The sequence below is a fragment of the Helianthus annuus genome, chromosome 10 (genome assembly GCF_002127325.2).
Source record: "Helianthus annuus cultivar XRQ/B chromosome 10, HanXRQr2.0-SUNRISE, whole genome shotgun sequence".
NCBI classification, from domain to species: domain Eukaryota; kingdom Viridiplantae; phylum Streptophyta; class Magnoliopsida; order Asterales; family Asteraceae; genus Helianthus; species Helianthus annuus.
This window is the reverse complement of record NC_035442.2, coordinates 180,020,037-180,039,435: the sequence shown is the minus strand read 5'-3', so window position 1 is coordinate 180,039,435 and position 19,399 is coordinate 180,020,037. Positions and strand designations below refer to the sequence as shown.

The window sequence follows — 19,399 nt, the reverse complement described above, 5'->3', positions numbered from 1 at the left end:
TTTATCTTTCTAAATCTTCATGTTTTGATAGAAAACTTGATGGAATCTTGTTCCCACCAAGCTCACAACTTAGTCTATGGTTGTGGGTTTGTGTTTAGGGGATTGCCATCAAAGTTTTGGGTTCAAACACTCATTTAGTTTCTGTTTAAACTTGATAATCGAATTATGAAAACAAGCACAATTCATCATCTTCTATAGGATAAACTTATGACTTGTGAAGTGTGAACAAATGAAGGCTTTGGCCTTCCAAACTAAGTTCCACTCCTTCATTTGAACACTTTTATGAATTAATTAGATTAGATTTAATTTATCGTTATTCATGATCCTCCCACCATTTTCAAGATGGTGTGTGTAGTGGTGAATCTTATAATGAGGTTTTCTAACCTCCATGCTTGACATACATGATACTATATAACAATACTTGATTGGACATAGTCTATGATATATTATTACCGTATGAATATACCTATTATTATATAGAAACATGGCTGAGTTTGTGGTGTTAATCAAGCTATGATTAATCACCATAAACCGAAGCTAACATATCAACGATTCTAGAGTACTTGTTATGATTCCAATGGGCAAAATATTGGGACCCATGAAACCACTTGGTGTTATAAACAAACTTTTAGAACTTAGTTATTACTTTCATACATACATACTTTATGTATTTTAAATTCTGAATTCCGACTCTAATCATACCTTGAACTCCAACCCGAAGACATTCAACCTTCTAATCTCATTCACTCGTCACCACTTGGATAATCAGAAGTATTAGCAATTTTGTGAGTATACTTGAACCTCTTTTTTCATTTTACTACTTTTTGGGGTGTAACATGTTATCTATTAGCTTACACTTAAACTTATTTCGTAATGCACAAACATTCCTTATACATGCTTGCATACTTAATTACTTGATACTTTAAACTTGGGGTTATACGTTTTGTGTTACACTTATCATTAACTTCGTACGAACCTATCCTTGACATATATAGCGCTACATGATTAACGCACCGCCTGTAGACTTTGGGTTATGTCATGAGCTTATTGCGTTTCATCATTGGCTTGATTAGTTAAACACATGTCGATTTTATTGTTTATCTTGTATCAAAAGTTTGCCATGTGGAATTGTTTAAACTCATTTTATGCTATGTGTGTATGAAAATTGTATACTCGCCTTTGCTTTTGCATTGAACTTTATTTTAAACATGTTACAGGTTGAGGATGACGATGCTTTGAAATTGAAGTAGTGATGACGCATAGATACACACTTAGACGTCTTAAGTTTTAATTTGTTGTATCAATTTTGTAATTGTTTGTTTTATTATTTTCCTATATTAAACATGTTGTATTTCAAGTTCCATGTATGGTAACACTTTTTTTATGAATGAATTCAATTCATTTTTAAATCTATTGTCACAATTAACGTTTTGTGTGATGAGCAATCTTTCTTCGTCTCACTCCGATGTTTCTGCCATCGGTTGGGTGTGACAGCTATCGCTCATTTTGGAAAACTACATGATGAAACTACTCAGGGCATGGACCAAATGACGGCAAATAGATGGATATAAATAAAAAATAGTTGATTCAAAGTATGCTACATGCAAAAGGTATATTATTTGGTTGCATTTTATTTATAAAATGTAAAATTTATAACATTATTTTTTTACCTTATTATTAATTGTATATTTTTTAATATATTTTAGCTTCGCAACCAACCAAGTAGAACGAATGACGCTAATTTAGTCCAAGGAGCCCAAGCGAGTACCAAAGACTCTACTTGAAGAAAACTGGATTTATTCATTTGAAGGCTTGGGAAATTGTGAGGAATCATGATAAATAGGTACCGGTTCCATTGGTTGATCTTAAGGGCCCAACGGGTACTCGTGGAGGGCGTTCTCAAAAATGATTAAAAACGTCAATGGCAGAAAATTACACAACCTAAACGGATTGGTTATTAAGCAACATTCCCGACATTAATTTAAATGACGACCCAACCGATGACACAACACCAACTACGCCGCAACAAAGGAAAAGTTTCAAGTCATATAGCAAAGGGAAAGAAGCTTGGATGGATTCCATAAACAAATTCAAGTCAGCAAAAATGTTGGACATGGAGAAGAATAGATAACGACGCAAGTTGTTGGCGGATACAAAGTTAAAAAGAGAAGAACAATACATGAAATACTTGATTGATATCGAGAAGAATAAAGATTTGAACGGTTTGAGCCAACGAACGAAAACTCCGAAGAATCGTATCGGTTGATTTTCATAGAACGCAAACTGGAAATTTGTCTGCCACTGTGCGAATAGCTAGATAGAGTGTGTGTTGGATATTGTATAGAATAGAGTGAAATCCAGTACGAATCCAAGGTTCTGTGATGTAACATTACCTTCGTACGAAAGGAGTGACTTCGTACGAAGGGACTGCATGTTATGTTTGTACTGAAGATCCAAGACCAAGCAGCTTCGTACGAAGGCCCAGATGTAGCTTCGTACGAAGCCATGAGCTCTATATATAGAGGGCTTGGGTCTTGTGTTGGATAAGCTTTTGGTCCCTGAGGTGAAATGTTGTCCAACTGGACGCGTGGTGCTGTAACGTTGGATTATCAATAAGAGACCAGATTATAAGTGACTGCTCGGTGTTCTATTCCATCCTCTACTTATTTCTTATCGTTTCTTATCATCGAACACGTCATTTCTGGACCAAAGCTACGTCAAACTCGCCGAATCCTATTTTCAGAATTGGTATCAGAGCTACGGTACCGATTCAATCGATCTAACAGTTGATTGAATCATCTACGCTCATGAATTTTGGATGTGTAGAGAGTTTTGACGTTAAACATCGAATAAACATTAAGTTGAAGGTCAATTCACGGATAAATTTCGAAATTGAAGACATCATTCTATTCGGAATTGATTTTAACACAATCTTGTGAAATTTCATCATGAAATTCAAAGAAATGAAGACTCTGGATCGAAATTTGTGTTCGAAGTGTGTTCTTGGTGACATCAGCTCAGCTTCGTATGAAGGCATGGCTTCGTACGAAGGGACAAAATGATGTTGTTATATATGCTGTGTTCGAACGAAGGCACATGGGGGCTTAATTGTCATATTTCTATAGCTTCGTACGAAGGGACACTTGGGTTTGTCATTGTCAATTCAATCCATGTTTTTAGCATACAGATGATCATAGATTGTGAAGACTAGTGGGGTAGTCATGATACTGGTGCTTAATGTTTATCACTCAGACTGTCTAACTATTTATGGGCCAAAACTGTTAAATCCGCATAGATGAAAAACTGACATCTGGTGGCAGAACAGTTATATTTTTCATGGAGTCGAGTTTTTCAGAGATGTTAAAAGACTGAATTGCTCAGTTTGAAGGGGAATTCAGTAATGAGACGTCAGAATTTGCAAAAATGAGGGGGAATCAAAATTTCATTGTCATATATTGATATTCCGACATTTTTGAAATTCGTGACACTGAAACAGTATTCGGGTGGTTCTGACTTCAGAAGTGCCCGGGAATGTGAATCTGATTGTGGATGATAGCTTCAAAGATCGAGATTGTCCGAGAGGGTGAATCTGATTGTGGACGAATGCTTCGGAGATCAGTATACTTTACCAGATGGTTCATTATCCAATGAAGATTTGCTGATTGTGGAGAATACCGTTTGAACGGATCAATCGTTCTGATGGTGCTTAAAAGTGATCACGGAAAACAGGATATCAGATCTTCAGGGGGAATTATCGATTTGAAGTTAATCAATGGGGTATTTGAAGTTTCTATCAATTGCCGGTTGAGTTTTTGTACATTCTTAGATCGAGCAAGCGGAATGCAAGATCGCGGTACTTAAACGTCAAACTGAACTCGGATGTGGTTAAAGTTGAAACAGAGATTACTGCATTGTTTAGTTTCAAGTTGGTGATTATTCGTGAAGCTTGCAGCTTAGCAAATCAAAGGATAAGTCGGGAACTGTGCAAACATAGACCTGAAGATTTGTTTTAAGGGGAATTTGTGCATTATTATCAAAAGCAAACCCGGATCATCAATCAAGAGGGAATTTATTGCAGATTTGAAGATGCCTGATTGAAGTTGCAGAATATGTGAAGTTGTTGAATTTTCAAACACAGCTCAAGGTTTTGTGACAATTCGACAGTGACAGCCGAGGGGGGATCTGTTGGTGCATATTTCGTACGTCTGCCTATGTGCGAATAGCTAGATAGAGTGTGTGTTGAATATTGTATAGAATAGAGTGAAATCCAGTACAAAACCAAGATTGTTTGTATTGAAGATCCAAGACCAAGCAGCTTCGTACGAAGGCCCAGATGCAGCTTCGTTCGAAGCCATGAGCTATATATATATAGAGGGCTTGGGTCTTGTGTGGATAAGCTTTTGGTCCCTGAGGGGAAATGTTGTCCAACTGGTCTCGTGGTGCTGTAACGTTGGATTATCAATAAGAGACCAGGTTATAAGTGACTGCTTGGTGTTCTATTCTATCTTATACTCATTTCTTATCGTTTCTTATCACCGAACACGTCGTTTCTGGACCAAAGCTCCGTCAAAGTCGTCGGATCCTGTTTTCAGAAAATTTGTGCGAAGTGGAATTGGCCCCATGTAACATTTAGGTTGTTTTTTATTTTCTTAAATTCGGCAGTTCATTTATTTATTTATTGCAACGTTTTTTAGGTTATGAAGTTTTATATTTATTGTACTTTTTTAAGTTTAATGCAATTTTTATTTATTTGTCTTTCATATTTTATTTTAATTAAAAGATTAAAAAAAAGTTTCGTAATAGAATATAATAATCATTGCAAATGTGATTAGTAAAATGTGATGAATTAAGGTGTATGATTAGAATGTATAATAGATGATAGTATCATAACCACCCCTTATAGAATCTTTTAAGTTCTAAAACTCGACCATAGGTTAACAACTTGCATTTCAATAAGAGTGAATTTCATCGATTAACCTTTAACTTTATACTCATTTTCAGACGTTGTCCTTTATGTTCAAAATTGACAAGTTTTGTCCTTTATGTTTTCATATCATACACTTTTTGTCCTTTAAGCCTAACCCAGTTATTTTTTTCAGTTAAATTTAGTCATATGATTTGCACATGAGGACATTTTTGTCAATTCAAAGGTAAGTTTAAAGGCAGATTTACAGCTCAAAGCTTTTGCAACCTTTGAATTGACAAAAATGCTCTCATGTGCAAAGCACATGACTAAATTTAACTGAAAAAACTAACTGGGTTAGGCCTAAAGGACAAAACGTGTATGATATGAAAACATAAAGGACAAAACTCGTCAATTTTGAATATAAAAGACAGCGCCTGAATATGGGTATAAAGATAAAGGACAATCCTTGAAATTCACTCTTTCAATAATTTAATAATGGTTTCTTACTCTTAGAGCATTTAGAGTGGTGGCCATCACGTGAGTCGTGACACTCATTTTAGGGATTTTTACATATTTCCCCCTCCTAAGAAGCTTTATTACATATTTCCCAACCCATAAATTTAATTACGTATTTCCCATTCCTAAAGAAGCCTTATTACATATTTCCCGAATCTCTAAATTTTTACTACATATTTCCCAATCTCTAAATTTAATTACATATTTCACCTTCTTAAACCTCATATATTACATATTTATCCATTTCATTAAAAATACTCTTATAGAATTACTATTTTACCCCTACTGAGTTTATTAAATAAATAACTACAATATATTCCCTAGCTTCATGCAGCAGTTATAAATTTAAAAGTAACAACTTCAATAATATTTTTAAATCTTTGTATGTGTTTCCCGTAATTAAAAAGCTTTATATATGAGAATTTTTTATTGGAAATAAGAGAAGTCTACATTGAATTGGTCACGAATTTGTCAAATACATTACAATCATGACTTTTTAGAAAAGTTTATAGTCATGACTTTTTAGAAAAGTTTATAGTCGTTTTACAATTTTATTTTATTGTGTATTATATATTATTTTGGCTACTTAATAATATAAAATCTTACGTATTATTATTTACTTATAAAATGATAAACACAAACACTTTATATCTCACTCCATCAATTAATTAAAATATGTCTCATTGTACTGATAGTCATTTTTTGATCTTTGTAATTTGATTTTGATCCATCATTTTGTTATTAGTTTTTAAATTTATTCTATCTCCATCGTTCCATTTGCAAACCGTTTGGTGAGATTTATTTTTTAAACCTTATTTATCCTCGTTATTTGTCGCTCTATAAACTTCAATGTAACTCATATATAAAGCTTTTTAGTTACTGGAAACACATACAAAGATTTAAAAATATTATTGAAGTTGTTACTTTTAAATTTATAATCACTGCAGAAAGCTAGGAAATATATTGTAGTTATTTATTTAATAAACTCATTAGGGGTAAAATAGTAATTCTATAAAAGTATTTTTAATAAAATGAATAAATATGTAATATATGACGTTTAGGAAGGTGAAATATGTAATTAAATTTAGAGATTTGGGAAATATGTAATAAAAATTTAGAGATTGGGGAAATATGTAATAAGGCTTCTTTAGGAAGGGGGAATATGTAATTAAATTTATGGGTTGGGAAAATATGTAATAAAGCTTCTTAGAAGGGGAAAATATTAAAAAATCCCCTCATTTTAATTAAGTATTTAAGTTATGTACAGGAGAAAATAAATGTATAAAACAATTGTATATATTGAAAAGAGACATTTGTTTAAAATTTTGTAAGTATATTTTTTAAAGGGTTACAAGTCTGATATATGTATCAAATGTTATCTACTTTTTATGTAACACCCCAACCCGTAACAGGCTGGCATGTCACTATTAAAGATATCAAAATCCAAACAAGTTTTAAATAAAAGCAAGAATCCAAGAAACAAAAAGTCTCAAATCCACCAGAAAACCTAAGTCTTATATCATTCAATACTGAAATGAAAAGAAAACGAAAAACTTTAAAACTTGAACTTCATATTACTCTCACTCATCCCTGTTTACCTTGATTACCTGTAAACACACAAGACAAACACCAGAAAGAAAATACGGCTGAGCCAAAAAGTTACCCAGTAATGGAGAAATCAACAGTAAAAGTAAGGCGGACATGCGGACAGAAACATGAACGATTCTGACGTTAAACAAGTCTAGATTTTGGCACTGAAACAGATACTTATATAACTTGAATCCCAAAACTTATACTGAACATAAACAGATGCATATAATCATATCAAACATATCATAACAGAGACAAGACTTACGCGACATCATATACTAGTAAAACAAGTCACATAATATAGAAGCACCCACGAGCCTAAACAGATAGGTGTTATAGTCCATGTACCGAGACGGTGCGTGTAGGCGTCCACACATTATTCCATCTCAACAGGAGTCAGGAGTTAGAGCTAAGATCGCCTCTAGGGGCCAGGTGCTACACAAGCACAAACTAGAGACGCCGTCAACTTTAGTTACGCATCGTCACGATGAGTGCCATGTCGTTGACGCCCTTACGACAAGTCTAAACATATAATTGCTCGGGTGACAGAGTACAAATCTGTATCAGAAATAAATGTATTTTGACATAAGTCTAAAGAGAACATGCAATAACGAGCACAAGGTATAAGGTCTATTGCATGCTATAACATATACTAGTTATATAACAACATGAAACAGAAACTACTAACGAAAACATCCGTACTACAAAGTAACGGATTTGAATAAAAATACTATGATGTCAAGAAAAGGAGTCCATACCTTATTAGCAAGCAAAACGTAACCAATTGATCAAGTCGACCTCGAAAAATCAAGAACCTATAATCCCGATATAATCCGGATTAGTTTTATGAAAGTTATTTGATTCGTTTGTTAAGAAATGCCCGGAGAGCAAAACTAAATCAAAATCCTCAATTAGTAAATTTAATTGACAGATTATGTTTTTAGCTTATTAAATAAATGTATGAGAATGTAATGCTTAACATTAGTTTTATAAGACTAATTTACTAACATGCTAAACTTAGTGATGACAATATCATGTTTGAAAATAGGGTAAATTGCACTTTTCGTCCTTTATGTTTGTATTGAATTGCAATAGATAGTTTTTAACTTCAATAATTACAGTCATAATCCTTTATTTGGAAAACTCATTACACCGTTCGTCCTTTACCACTAACTAGGTTAAAAAATTTTTGTTAAGTCTATTCATTTAATGGTAATTTTGTAATTTTACCTATTTACTTAATAAAATATATATTTAGAAAAGGAAAATATTAAGAAAATATATTTTATAGTTATAAATCCCTAGTGACAGTGAGCTGTTCAATAAAATGTTATCTTCATCTTCATCTGTTGAGCTATGCAAGAGAAACAACAGGCGTGGTTCGGTGTTGGACTGACAGGCAACGATGTCACCAGTTTCGCTCTCATTTCACATAGCGCATGCTCTTATCGTCTCGAACAACTTCTCTAGTTGTACAAGCGTCCGGCCAGGGCCGGCTCTGAGCAAGTGCCGGGTGAGCGCCGGCTCAGGGCCAAAATCGTAAAAGGGCCCGAAAAATTTTCAAATTTTATATATTTTATATATAAGTTATATAGACCGTATCATACAAAACAGGGTAAAAAGATCAGCTTGTTCTAGTGGTAAGTAGCCTCCATTTTGAAACATTGGGCCCGAGATCGAATCATTTCTGTGTTAGACTTTTTATTCTTATTTCCAACTGAAAATTGAAGTTCAAAGTATATGCATTTTTATTTTCTTTTTGAGAAAAATGCAATTTGCGTCCCTGTGGTATGTCCCATAAATCAACTTGAGCCCCTAAATTAAATTTTTGGTTTTTTGAGCCCCTGACTTTATAAATTCATAACACTTTGAGTCCTTCTGTCAAGATTCCGTCTGTTTGACCGTTTGGGCTAGGGGTAAGACCGTCCTTTTGCTCTATTTCCCTTCTAAAAACCCCAAATTAACTATTAAAGCCCTAATTCACTCCCGCCAAAACAAGAAGACAGTTGAGTGTGCGACAGAGAAACCAAAAGCGATGGACTTCACATGGCGTCTTCGTCCTCAAGGTGAATACTACGATCCTGAAGATATATATGGTAAGTTGATTGTGTCTTCTTCTCAGGGTATAGTTTGTTTTCGGTAAGTTAAATATCATCTGATGGTTTGATCATTTGTGTTAACAGGGGATGAACCTAGAGTATTTTCTGTAAAGATTAACCATGGAGGTGAGTTTACTGATTATCCAGGAAGGGAGTATGTCAACGGTAAGGTTAGTTACATTGACTGGGTTGAGTTTGATAAGTTTAGTGTTGATGTTCTTCGTGAAATGCTGAAAGATATAGGTTACTCTGTAGATGATGTGTTCAATTTTTTTGTTAAGGATCCTAATGTCTGTTTGGATTTTGGTCTTAGACACTTTACTGATGATGATGAGTTAGATTATGTGTATGACCAACTTAGAAAAGGATGCAAGTTAGTAGATTTGTATGTTGAAATAGGAGAATCTAGAATCAAGGATTCAACTGTAATGAGCTTGGCTTTACTAGATAATGTGGGTGAAGATAATGTGGTTGAGGATGAGTCAGAAAGTAGCGAGGCAGTTTCTGAGGGTGAGTCAGAAAGTAGTGATAAAGAGAACAGTGATGAAGAAGATCCAGATTACACATTTGGTCAGGAACCAGATAATCCAGTGTTTGATTATGAAGTAGATATGAGTCAGTTCAAGGCATGTGTTGACTTTGATCCTGATGAAGTCAATGAGACAATTAGGGATGCTAGAAATGAGAATACTGAAGAAGAACTTAGGCAGGAAGATATAACTTGTGATCATGAGGATTTTAGTGATAAAGATGATAACTGTACACTGCTGGAGAAGGTTGCCAAGAAGGTAAGGAAGAAAAGAAAAATTACAGGTAATGTTAGTGACTCATACCTCCCATTTTCAATTGGTCAATTAATACCAGATAAAAAACAATTGAATGACATGGTTAAGACATATGCTGTTAAGAGTAGAAGGCAGATTTACATATTAAAAAATGATAAGTTGAGGTTCAGAGTTATTTGTCTTGGGACTAATCCTACTTTGGGTTCTACTGAGGGGCAGAATAGTAAATTTAGAGGGGTAGGGTTAAAACAAGATAAAAGGCACTTGAAGCCCACTTGTCCTTGGGCGGTTCAGATCTCCAGGAGAACTGAAAAGGAATCTTGGTGTGTGAAAACCATTACCTCACAACATCATTGCCTCCAAACAAGAGAAGTGGGCCTGTACACCATGTCTCAGATAGCTAAGGAGATCCAACCCATGATCGAGTCAAACCCTGACATGCCTTTGCCAGCCATACAGGATATGCTTGTGAAGAACCATCAGTTGAATGTTTCAATCCAGAAAGTGTTTAGGGCTAAAAGAATTGCTACAACAAGGATCATTGGAGATTATAGAGAGCAGTATGGTATCCTAAGGTCTTATTGTGAAGCACTGTTGAGGGCAAATCCAGGTAGCACAATTATAATAGATTGTGAACCCTGTGCTAACCCTAGTCTTCCTACAATTCAAGAGATGTTATGTTTGTTTTGCTTCTATTATGAGAGGGTTCAAGATGTGTGGTAGAGAAATATTGGGACTAGATGGATGTTTTATGAAAGGTCCATTTCCAGGACAGATTCTTACTGCAGTTGGTGTTGATGGCAACAATGGTATATATCCTGTAGCATATGCTTTAGTGGAGGCTGAAACTTTTAAATCTTGGGAATGGTTTTTGGAATTACTCAAAGATGATCTTGGCTTAGGAGACAGTACCAACTTCACTTTCATCTCAGATAGGCAAAAGGTATGGAATTTTATCATTTAAATGCTTATGCCATTTTATCATATCTAACTTACATTGTATGAGGCAGGGACTACTGCCTGCATTATCCAAAGTGTTCCCAGAATCTGAACACAGGTTCTGTTTAAGACATATCCACCAGAATCTGAAGAAGGATTGGCCTGGTGATGTGTACAAAAACTTGTTGTATGGAGTAGCCAGCAAGACATCAATGCCATATTTTGAAAATGCAATGGAAGAAATGAAGATTGCAGAGCCTGGTTTCCATGAAAAGCTATCAACTATCCCAGCAAGCAGTTGGTCAAAAGCACACTTTTCAGGTAGGGCCAAATGTGACATATTGTTGAATAATATATGTGAAGTGTTCAATAGGCAGTTGATAGGAGCCAGAGACAAACCTGTAATCACATGTTTAGAGTTCATAAGAGTGTACATGACCAAAAGAATTGTGAATGTAAAGAAGGTTCAAGCTAAATCTCATGGTCCATTAACTCCTCATGCTCAAGAAGTGTTTAATAAGATCAAAGAAGAAGCCTCACAACTCAATGTTTTAATGGTGGATGCAGAACAGTACCAGGTATGTTTAGAGTTCATAACACCCTTTATGTTTAGAGTTCATAAGCCTCACAACTCAATGTTGGATACTGATTTTGTGTAGGTGAATAGCTCAAGATCCCAGTGTGTTGTTAATATGAAGAACAGAACATGCACCTGCAGAAAGTGGGATTTAACTGGCATGCCATGTAAACATGCAGTGGCTGCAATCAATGATATGGCCAGGAATGATATTAGGATAGGGGTGCCAGAGGAATTGGTTGATCAAGTGTATTGGTTATCCACATGGAAGAAGGTTTATGAAAATGTGATTAATCCAATTCCCGGGCCTGAGAATTGGATACCCTCACCATGCCCCACCAAACTTCTGCCTCCCAAACACCATAAGCAGGTTGGGAGGCCACAAAAGAAGAGGAAGAAATCAGTGGGTGAGGCTGAAGTTGAAGCTCATTTTGATAGTGAGGGAAAAATGACCAGGAAGGGCTATACAACCAAGTGCAGCAAGTGTGGGAATTTGGGACACAACAGTAGGACATGCAAGGGCCAGGGTGGGGAGAATGTGGAGAATGTTGTACATGCACCAAGTGAGAATGTGGAGAATGTTGTACAAGCACCAAGTGAGAATCAAGTTGCAGGTGGAGAAAACAAAACCAGGAAGAAGTGTGGCAAGTGTGGAAGCCTGGGTCACAACAGTAGGACTTGCAAGGGCCTGGGAGGGGAGAATGTTCAAGAATCTCAATCTGTATCACAAGGTGCACCAAGTGAGACTGAAGCTTAGTTAGGTTGATTTCAATGGTTTAAGACTTGTTTAAGACTTGTTTGACAACTTGTTTATGTATGGTTTAAGTATGGTTTAAGAATGTTGTTTAAGACTGGTTTAAGACTTGTAATGCAGATTATGCAATTTATGTATGCAGTTGATGTTCAACTGCAGTTTGTGTAGTTTATGCAGTTTGTGTATGCAGTTCTGTTTGTGTATGCAGTTTGGCAGTTTGTGTATGCAGTTTGTGTATGCAGTTTGTGTATGCAGTTTGTGTTTGCAATTCTGTTTGCAATTCTGTTAATACAAACACTAAATTTCAACCAACTAAATTTCAACCAACTAAATTTCATTAAACGTATCAATACAAAGACATGCAGTTAATGTTACAATACAAACATGGAAAACCCTAACAATCTACTTCCAATGAGCATCATCATTTGACCATTCAGAGTCAGAAGAATGCTCTCCCGGGTACGGATCATGGTACCAATCATCCTCCGGTGGTTGAACTGCACATTCCCACCTATCCCTTTCCAACTCTTCTGAGTCGTAGTCCGCTGCTGGATCTGGAAGAGATGCTTCATACTCTGCTTTCAACACTTCTATCACAGCATCATAGTCATCAAACCACTCCTCATTCAACACATGGGGCACTATGTCAAACTCATTGTCCGCCACTTCCTCAACCAATTCGTTATTCTACACATCAACAGCAACATTGATAGCATTAAAGTGATACTAAACAAAACATGTTGAATGCTCCTTCATACATTAAGCAAAACAAGACACATAACCAACATTCATTACATTAAGAGCTGTTACATTAAACTAAAAGTACACATAGACAACCACAATCATTAACCAACTAAACAATAAACACATCTTAAAAAACATCACTTCGTTAGCTTTCTTCATTGCAAAATCATCTTTCTTTTCCATGCTCCTTAACAATGCGGGTATTACCTTCTCACAAGCAGAGCATGAATTTGAAGGTGGAGATGAAGGTGTATCAGCCCACCTTATAAATCCACAATCTTTCTTCTGTAAAAACAAATCAATCAGGAATTTGCCATATAACTTCAATCTTTCTTCTATAATTTTAACTTACACAGCATAAGAATCGTCGATTTGGGTTAGCTTCCGTCTTTGATACCTTGTACCACGTAGCTGCACCACAAGAACAAAGGAATTGAGAAGCTTCCCCACCAGCTGATTTTTTGTTGGAGCTTGAAGCTGATTGTTGAGACATCTTCACACTGGATTAATCGATTAGGGAATTGGGGGTTAGGGGAATTGGGGGTTAGGGTTCTTATGAATCAGTTTGACAAATTTAGGGGATAAGGGATTATTTAAATAAGGTCATTAAGGGTATATTGGACATTTAACAATAGTCAAACGGTCAAACGGACGGAATCTTGACAGAAGGACTCAAAGTGTTATGAATTTATAAAGTCAGGGGCTCAAAAAACCAAAAATTTAATTTAGGGGCTCAAGTTGATGTATGGGACATACCACAGGGACGCAAATTGCATTTTTCTCTTTCTTTTTTCTAATAGGAAATTGAACTTCACAGATTATCTAAAATGTATTTTCCTTTTAATTATAACTGCTATTGATAATATTAGTATTTTATTTGAAGAAAGCATATTTTATTTTATATACGTTTTGACATAAATTTAGTTTGGAAACAAATTGGGTCAAATATAATACGTTTTTATTCCACAATATAAATTTAAGTTGCTATACATTTCAACGTAAATTTAGTTCAGAAACGATTCGGGTCGATTGTAGTCTATACTTTATTACGCCACATATGACGCCACCGCATGTGTTTATTTTATGTACGTTTTGAGTAGTTCTACATTTCGACGCAAATTGTATTTGTAAATAAGTCGGATCAAATGTAATACATTTTCATTTAATGGTATACATTTGGATTACTCTACGTTTCAACGTAAATTTAGTTCGGAAACGAGTTGTGTTGACTGTGGTAAAAAAGATAGTATTATATTTAATTGAAACTTTGAATAATATAATATAATAGGGTTGATAGGGTCCGGTTTTTTATCTCGCCCAGGGCCCAAAGTGTTTATAACAGTTTCGGAGACGGCCCTGCGTCCGGCAGAACTTGTCAAGATAACAGAAAAGCTCGTCATGCTCGCTCGTATTCGTAAGAAGGTGACATTTATCAACCCTCTCTTTCTAAACCCCTGTAACCTAATCTCCTCACCACCACTCTTGTCGCCAACCACCACCACTCCTACCACTTGCAGCTCATGAACTGTCTGTGTTGTGTGATGCTGAAGTTGGGATTATTGTGTTTTCTAATACCGGTAGGCTTCACGAGTTTTCGAGTTCGAGGTATGGTTGGAACTGGAAGCTTGCTGCATGGCCGGCCCTGGGGTGGGCGGGAAGGACCACCGGCCAGGGCCCGATATTTCAAGGGGCACGTTTTTTTAATGAGAAAACCCGATATGCATATGTAAAATATTTTTTAATTGCGTACATTCATACAAACACCAACACAGGCCCCCTTACAAAACTATTCTTATGGTTTAGATTAGTTATTAACCCCTTTGGCGTTAGGTTTAGACCTTTAGTGAGTCAAATACCTAAATTCGTTAAGGTCTAAGGGCACATTTTTTCGAGCTCGAACAGGGTACACGAATTCTTAGGACCGGCTCTTTGATTTTAAGTAGTTGATGTTGGTTTTGGGGTTTGGGGGTTGGTGGTTGATTTTGACTTTTTGTTAACCTTTGTTTGATTATGAACGGTTTTAAAAGCAAAGGTGATCACAAGTAGTTTAGGCGGTGGCGCAAAGACAGAGTTATGAACGGAACAGAATATCCAATTCGGAGTTGATTATGAACGGTTTTAAAAGCAAAGGTGATGAGTATCGCATGGCAAGTTCGTTTGATTTCATCGTGGTTTAGCAAAGACGTGGATGCATGTATATTTGTATAGTATTATTCTGAACTAAAACTTGCCATCGAATATTTTATTAAGGTGACATATATATTGTTTCTTTTGACGCATGGTCTTAATTATTAGACCATGTGTAATGGATAATGCCCCCTAACGGGTATTTTTCACCACATCAACATTATAACGCCCCTGTAAAAAATGTGTAACGGTTAATGCCCATTTCATTCAATACATACCATTTTTTTCCTTCTGAGCATTATTATAGAAATGCCCCTCCCTTTTCATGCCCCTATAACGCCCAAGGGGATGGTGCTAGGGGCTTTATCAAACTCTTTCATGCCCCTATATTGCCCATTACATATGGTCTTATATAGTATATGCCTATTTTATAAGGGTATTGTACATTTTAAGCTTCTATAAAAGTTTGACTACTTTATATTTAGAGTAAACTGCCATTTTGGTCTCTGTGGTTTGGTCAATTTTGTCACTTTAGTCCAAAACTCAAACTTTTTGCATCTGGGTCCCTGTGGTTTCAGTTTTATTGCCATTTTGGTCCAAAAATGAAATCAGGTCATATTTGTCTTATAAAATCCTGTTATTTTGTCATTTTCCGCAGGGGCAAAATGATCATTTCTTTTTTATAAATAAATACCATATTTTATAAGACAAATATGACCTGATTTGCCCCTGAGAAAACTGACAAAATTGCAGGATTTTATGAGACCAGTATGGCCTGATTTCACTTTTGGACCAAAATGGCAATAAAACTAAAACCACAGGGACCCAGATGCAAAAGGTTTGAGTTTTGGACTAAAGTGGCAAAAGTAACCAAATCTCAGGGACCAAAATGGCAGTTTACTCTTGTATTTATATTTAAGATTTCGATTTTTCGTCAACTTTACAAGATTTTGACTATTAACTTATTTATAATCTTTTGTTGTTTTAGCGTTATATGAACTTTTATAAAAGCAAATAAGAATGAATCATAGTCGGTAATGTCAAAATATGATTATGTGTCATTGAAGTAACAAAGTGATTAACTTTTTAGAGTAAATACACTGATAGTCACCCACCCTGGTTTTTTTTAAATTTTGAATTCAGTCCTTAGCTTTTTAAAAGTACATGGCTAATCTTGGTATTTTGTATTTTATAACGCATTTAGTCTTCAGTTTTTTGCCAAAATTACATAGATGGTCCCTGTGGTTTACACTTTGTAACACATTTATTCTAATTTGGACCTCTTGAAACCTTTAGATTTGTTGGCTTAGGACTAAGTGCGTTACAAAGTACAAACTACATAGACCATCCGTGTAATTCTGAAAAGCTACGGACCAAACCCAAAATTTAGAAAAATGAAAATTGAGACGATGCAGAGTAGTGGGCTGGAAAACAAGGTCTGGCCTATGAAAAAACACGGTGACTAAGCCCAACTTGAGGCTTATACATTTCATTTCTAGTCATTTTGTTTGATAACAACAAAGATGGGTGACCCGGCCCAACTTCTTTATAGTCAAAGCAAATTTATCCGCCTAGTACTTTGTTGGGATTAATGAATTTGGTTGAAGGTAGAATAAGGGGGTGTTTGGAGTTAAGTTTTGAAGGAGATTTTTAGATTATTGACTTTTGAAATCGTAATAATCAGTTTTGAATGTTTGGGTAAAAAAAAATTAAAAAATTGATTATTTGCGTTTAGAAAGTTACAAAACGCAGTTTTCCAACCCCCCCCCCCCCCTGCAACAAAACGTAGTTTTCCAAAAATTGATTATTTGCCAAACACTCAAATAGTTGATTATCTAAGTATTGTGATATCAAGCAACATAATCAAATCCAAACACTATCTTTCAACATCACGTTTTGTTACAGTTAATAATCTGATTCTGATTATTCAAAACGCATAATCTATTTTCAAAACTCAACCCCAAACACCCTCTAAATGGATTTGGGATTTGGATTTTGATGATGTTTTCATAGTTAAGACCATTAAGAATTAGATTTATAAGGTTTTTTTTCACACGGTCCTCATCCTACTAGAATAGTTATGTCCCAAGAAAGGTTAATATCCTAATGTGGCGTATGTTTTTTGATCGTCTTCCCATGAGATATAATTTGAGATCCAAAGGTTTGGATATTCCATCTATTTATGTCATGTTTGTATGCAGTCAATTGAAGTTTTGGATCATGTTTTTGAAGAACCCGACAAGGTCCATTGATTTCTTTGTGGACTTGGTGTTTCCTTCGAAACATTCTCAACCGCCATCCATGCATCCAAACCCATCTTGTTTTTCCGTTACCTTCTCGTTCAAAGTGAGTCCCATGAATTGTTTCTAAGATCCTTAAATGGACCCTCAACTCCCACCATTGCCTTTTCTTCCCAAAGCCCTCACACCACACCCAACCCTAGGGGTCATGGTGGTCATTATGGTCAGCGGCACTGCGATCATGGTAAAGGTCGCTGTCTCCCTCATTGCCAAGTTTGTCGCACAGACGGTCATTATGCTAATGTTTGTCCAAATCTTGTTGATTATGCGGTTAATAAAGTTAGCTAGTTCTTCCAGAACCCACCACTTACAGACTACAGGTCTCTGGTTGGGGCTTTTCAATACCTCACCATTACCGGACCTGACATCTCTTATGCGGTTAATCAAGTTAGCTAGTTCTTCCAACATCCCACTGCTACACATTTTCAACATGTCAAGCGCATTCTTCGCTATGCAAAGGCACTTTGGCATACGGTCTCCATTTTACCAAACGTGTTAAAATTGTCATTTTTGGTTTTTCGAATGTTGACTTGTTGCATTGACATACGTCGCTCAACGTATGGTTATTCAATATTTTTGGGTGGAAATCTTGTCTCTTGGAGTGCCAAGGAACAACCCTCAATTGCTCACTCTGTTGTGAATCTGAGTATCGTGTCATGGCCAACATTGCTACTGAAATCATATGGATCACTCATCTTCTTCGGGAGTTGCATGTCCTTCTGCATGATCGACCGACATTATTATGTGACAACAAAAGTGCCTTCTTCTTGACTCAAAATTCGGTCTCCCATAAACGTGCTAAACATATTGGTCTAGATTATCACTTTGTTCGCGAACTTGTATCATCTGGGAAGTTGTACACTCGCTTTGTTCCAACCAAGCTTCAGGATACGGATATTTTCACTAAAAGTCTTCATCGATCGCAATTTGAATTCTTCCGTGATCGCCTTGGCATCCACCCGCCAACTTTCCGCTTGAAGGGGATGTTAGACAAAACTAATGTGCATCTGTATGTATTCCTTTCATTCTTTATCTTTATAAAAAGGGCCCAACTTTTGCTTATTGAGCCTCCAAAAATGTCCGTCATGATTTGTTTACCAATCCAATTAGTTTTTTTTTCTAAATCATTTCGTTATTGTTAAATAAATACTATACAACATAATACCATAAATTTCTCCGAATTGGATTCGATCTAAACCCTCTATTTCATTTCATTTCATTTAATATATTACTTGCTTTTAAAGTTTAAGTAACATGTGCCATTTAATGGAATGTAGTTGTGTATCATTGGATCCCATTTTTTCGTTGAAAAAAAATTCTCTATAAATTTATTATATGTTTTTGTTTGTTTTCATCTAGTCAAAATTGAAAAGCATACACACTATTTAACATTTATCTCATATGGACACACTATTTAATACTTTGTATCTATATGGGATGTAGCCGAACTGTGGAAGTCGAGGAGTATTCAAACCTATAATTTTGAAGATATATTTTTTGAAATATTATCTCTATATATATATTAATTCATAATGGAATAGTAATTTTTTTGTCTTTTTATGGTTTCGTCTTTTGTGTGTGTTTTCGTAATAAAACTTTGATTTATTTATAATTTTGTCACAAAAATTAAATGAGTTTATTTTTTTGTTACTTTTGTTTTACGTTTTTCCCGGATTTGGTCGAAGTTCGGTTGGTACTTAGCACTGTGTTTGATGGTCACATTTGATCCCTTACGTTTTTTTACCTTTTCGACTTTCTAATACGTGTCGGTATAAATTTTATTTTGACTACGTTTTATGTCATGTGAGTCACTTGGTGCTAGAAACTCGTGTTTTTATTTTATTGGTTGTTACTTAACATGGTTTTATATGTCCCTGCAATGCTGGTAGCACGGTTTTACGCCCCTCATCGCAACGCGGAGGAACTAAGACTAGTTTACATCAAATGTGAATGTGAACCTCATACAACCATGCGGTAGATTAGTATAACTTTGTTTAAGATTGCGTAAATTTGTACATTTTAATATGTTTATTATACTGTTGGTGTTGGGCGTTAACTTAAG

At 35.5% G+C, this 19,399-nt stretch overlaps 2 protein-coding genes across 2 annotated transcripts; both read left to right on the top strand.

Moving 5' to 3' along the window:
- The first annotated feature begins 8,832 nt into the window (after nucleotides 1-8,832).
- Nucleotides 8,833-10,833, top strand: LOC118483258. Its single transcript, XM_035978869.1, has 2 exons — nucleotides 8,833-9,108; nucleotides 9,196-10,833. The coding sequence occupies exons 1-2, from the start codon at nucleotides 9,048-9,050 to the stop codon at nucleotides 10,617-10,619; spliced, it is 1,485 nt and encodes a 494-aa protein (XP_035834762.1). The 5' UTR covers nucleotides 8,833-9,047; the 3' UTR covers nucleotides 10,620-10,833.
- Nucleotides 10,648-12,169, top strand: LOC118482779. Its single transcript, XM_035978442.1, has 3 exons — nucleotides 10,648-10,839; nucleotides 10,907-11,413; nucleotides 11,495-12,169. Exons 1-3 carry the CDS (start codon nucleotides 10,648-10,650, stop codon nucleotides 12,167-12,169), a joined length of 1,374 nt encoding a protein of 457 aa, XP_035834335.1.
- Nucleotides 12,170-19,399: the final 7,230 nt, after the last annotated feature.